This window comes from Austrofundulus limnaeus, unplaced genomic scaffold (genome assembly GCF_001266775.1).
Source record: "Austrofundulus limnaeus strain Quisiro unplaced genomic scaffold, Austrofundulus_limnaeus-1.0 Scaffold483, whole genome shotgun sequence".
NCBI lineage: Eukaryota > Metazoa > Chordata > Actinopteri > Cyprinodontiformes > Rivulidae > Austrofundulus > Austrofundulus limnaeus.
In genome coordinates this window covers 272,138-273,943 of record NW_013952885.1, presented here as the reverse complement: position 1 = coordinate 273,943, position 1,806 = coordinate 272,138, and the positions used below count along the sequence as shown (strand labels likewise).

At 38.9% G+C, this 1,806-nt stretch overlaps 1 protein-coding gene across 1 annotated transcript in view; it reads left to right on the top strand.

Annotated features, from left to right (window-relative positions):
* Positions 1-1,806, top strand: part of chrna3 (cholinergic receptor, nicotinic, alpha 3) — a gene marked incomplete in the record, with an annotated part of 12,542 nt that overhangs the window by 1,380 nt on the left and 9,356 nt on the right. Inside the window, 2 exon segments of the mRNA XM_014025543.1 lie at positions 25-188; positions 486-625. Coding sequence (XP_013880997.1) covers positions 128-188; positions 486-625 — 201 coding nt within the window.

Genomic DNA, 1,806 nt, shown 5'->3' with positions numbered 1-1,806 from the left:
CCTGCTCTCTGCTTCTGTCTGCAGCAGCACACTGGCTTTCACTCTTTTCTCCTTTGCGTCTGCTTCATACACCCTCTGCTGCTTCTGCTGACCCTGGATTMATCTGGCATCTGTCAACTGCAACAGGATGAATGTCAGAATTGGCCTCATTTTCCCCCTTTGTCTGTTTTTTCTGTATCTTTGGTCAGGTAAGGTTGTTTACTTGTTGTTTATGGCTGTTGCCACCATGTGATGTTTGTTTTAGCTTACCTCTGAGAAATCACTTAATCATTCACTTTTAATCAAAGTAATCATAGCTTTTGTTTGTTTGTCACTATTCATTAGAAATGGTGCTAAACATTAGTATTTTCACTAAGCTGCAAAAACTTGGGATGCAATCAAACTAAATGTCAAACAAAATTAAAAAAAAGAAAGGAAATATAAAATGTGGTTATAAAAACCTCCAGCAGAGAGTGATTTATGTCTGATCTTCTGCTCTGGTGCAGGAGGAACATGTTCCGAAGCAGAACACAGGCTCTTCTCTGTGATTTTCTCCAACTACAATCAGTACATTCGACCCGTGGAAAACGTGTCCGACCCGGTCATCGTACAGTTTGAGGTGTCCATGTCCCAGCTGGTCAAAGTGGTAAGGCACAAGCGTTTATTTTATTTTTCTTCTTCGTTTTCTGCACTAATGTTTGCTGTGACAGTTATTTATGGGGCATCACATGGATCACTCTGCTCAACAGGCGTGATCAGGAGAAAAGAAATCAAGTCAAAAATTAAGACTCTTTTTTTTTTAATGCCTCCAAAACAGTAAAAGTACAACTACAATTTTTGTTTTAAATAAAATATCAGCAGATAAAGTAGCATTTAATGTGATGGAGATCATCTGATTTCTTTCGTCTTTGCGGTGTCAGTGTACTGTTTTCACAAAGAACCTAAATAAGAATGAATAAACCTTCTGGTTCAGGAGAGAAAACACAGGAAAATTAGTTTTCTTACATTAGTCCTAACTTCAGCAAAGATCACTGATGATGTGTCTGTCTGGGTGAATCAAGTTTTGTTTATTGTAGCAGACCACTGAGCTGCAGCTGCTGCTGATGGATGATGACTGACTTTCTATAACACCTGGTGCTCCTGTGTTTAGTTTGCCTGCATTGTTACAACTTACACGTTCATTTAAAGCATCGACAGCTSATCAGCTGAGCTGCTGGACTCATGGACCCACCACCAGGCTCACAGAATATGCTCTGCTCAAAACAGACACTTTTCTACAAGGGAAAAGACATATCACTAGGATGGATTTCGTTCCTTGAAGATGTAAGTTAGGTAGGATTTTTTAAATTTATATATAGAGTTGGCCCATTATCTATTTATATAATACCAATTTAACACATCATTAGATTGTTTGTTTAGTTTGACAAAACCAGAAACCTAATCCAGTGAAGCATGATTTTTTTAATCATTAATACATAGTCTTTAGGCTAATCTCATTGAGATCACAGATCTGTTTTACAAGAGGTCTGGGCAGGAAAGCAATAATGTGCATGTTGTTGAGGTGGAAACCAGAATACCCAGACAATCCATGGTCATAGTAGAACAGTTTGAYGTGTTCATGACCCCTGCTCTGAACTTAGGGATTGTACTCAGGACCATCCTGCAGTGAGGCAACAGTGCTAACCACTGAGCTGCCGTGCTGCCTTTTACCAAAGGCTGAAGAGCCTGAATGTCCATGTGAAAAAAAAAGGTCAGGTACAGCAGGTAAAATAAGTATTGAAGACGTCAACATTTTTCTCAGTAAATATATTAACAGAGGTGCTAATG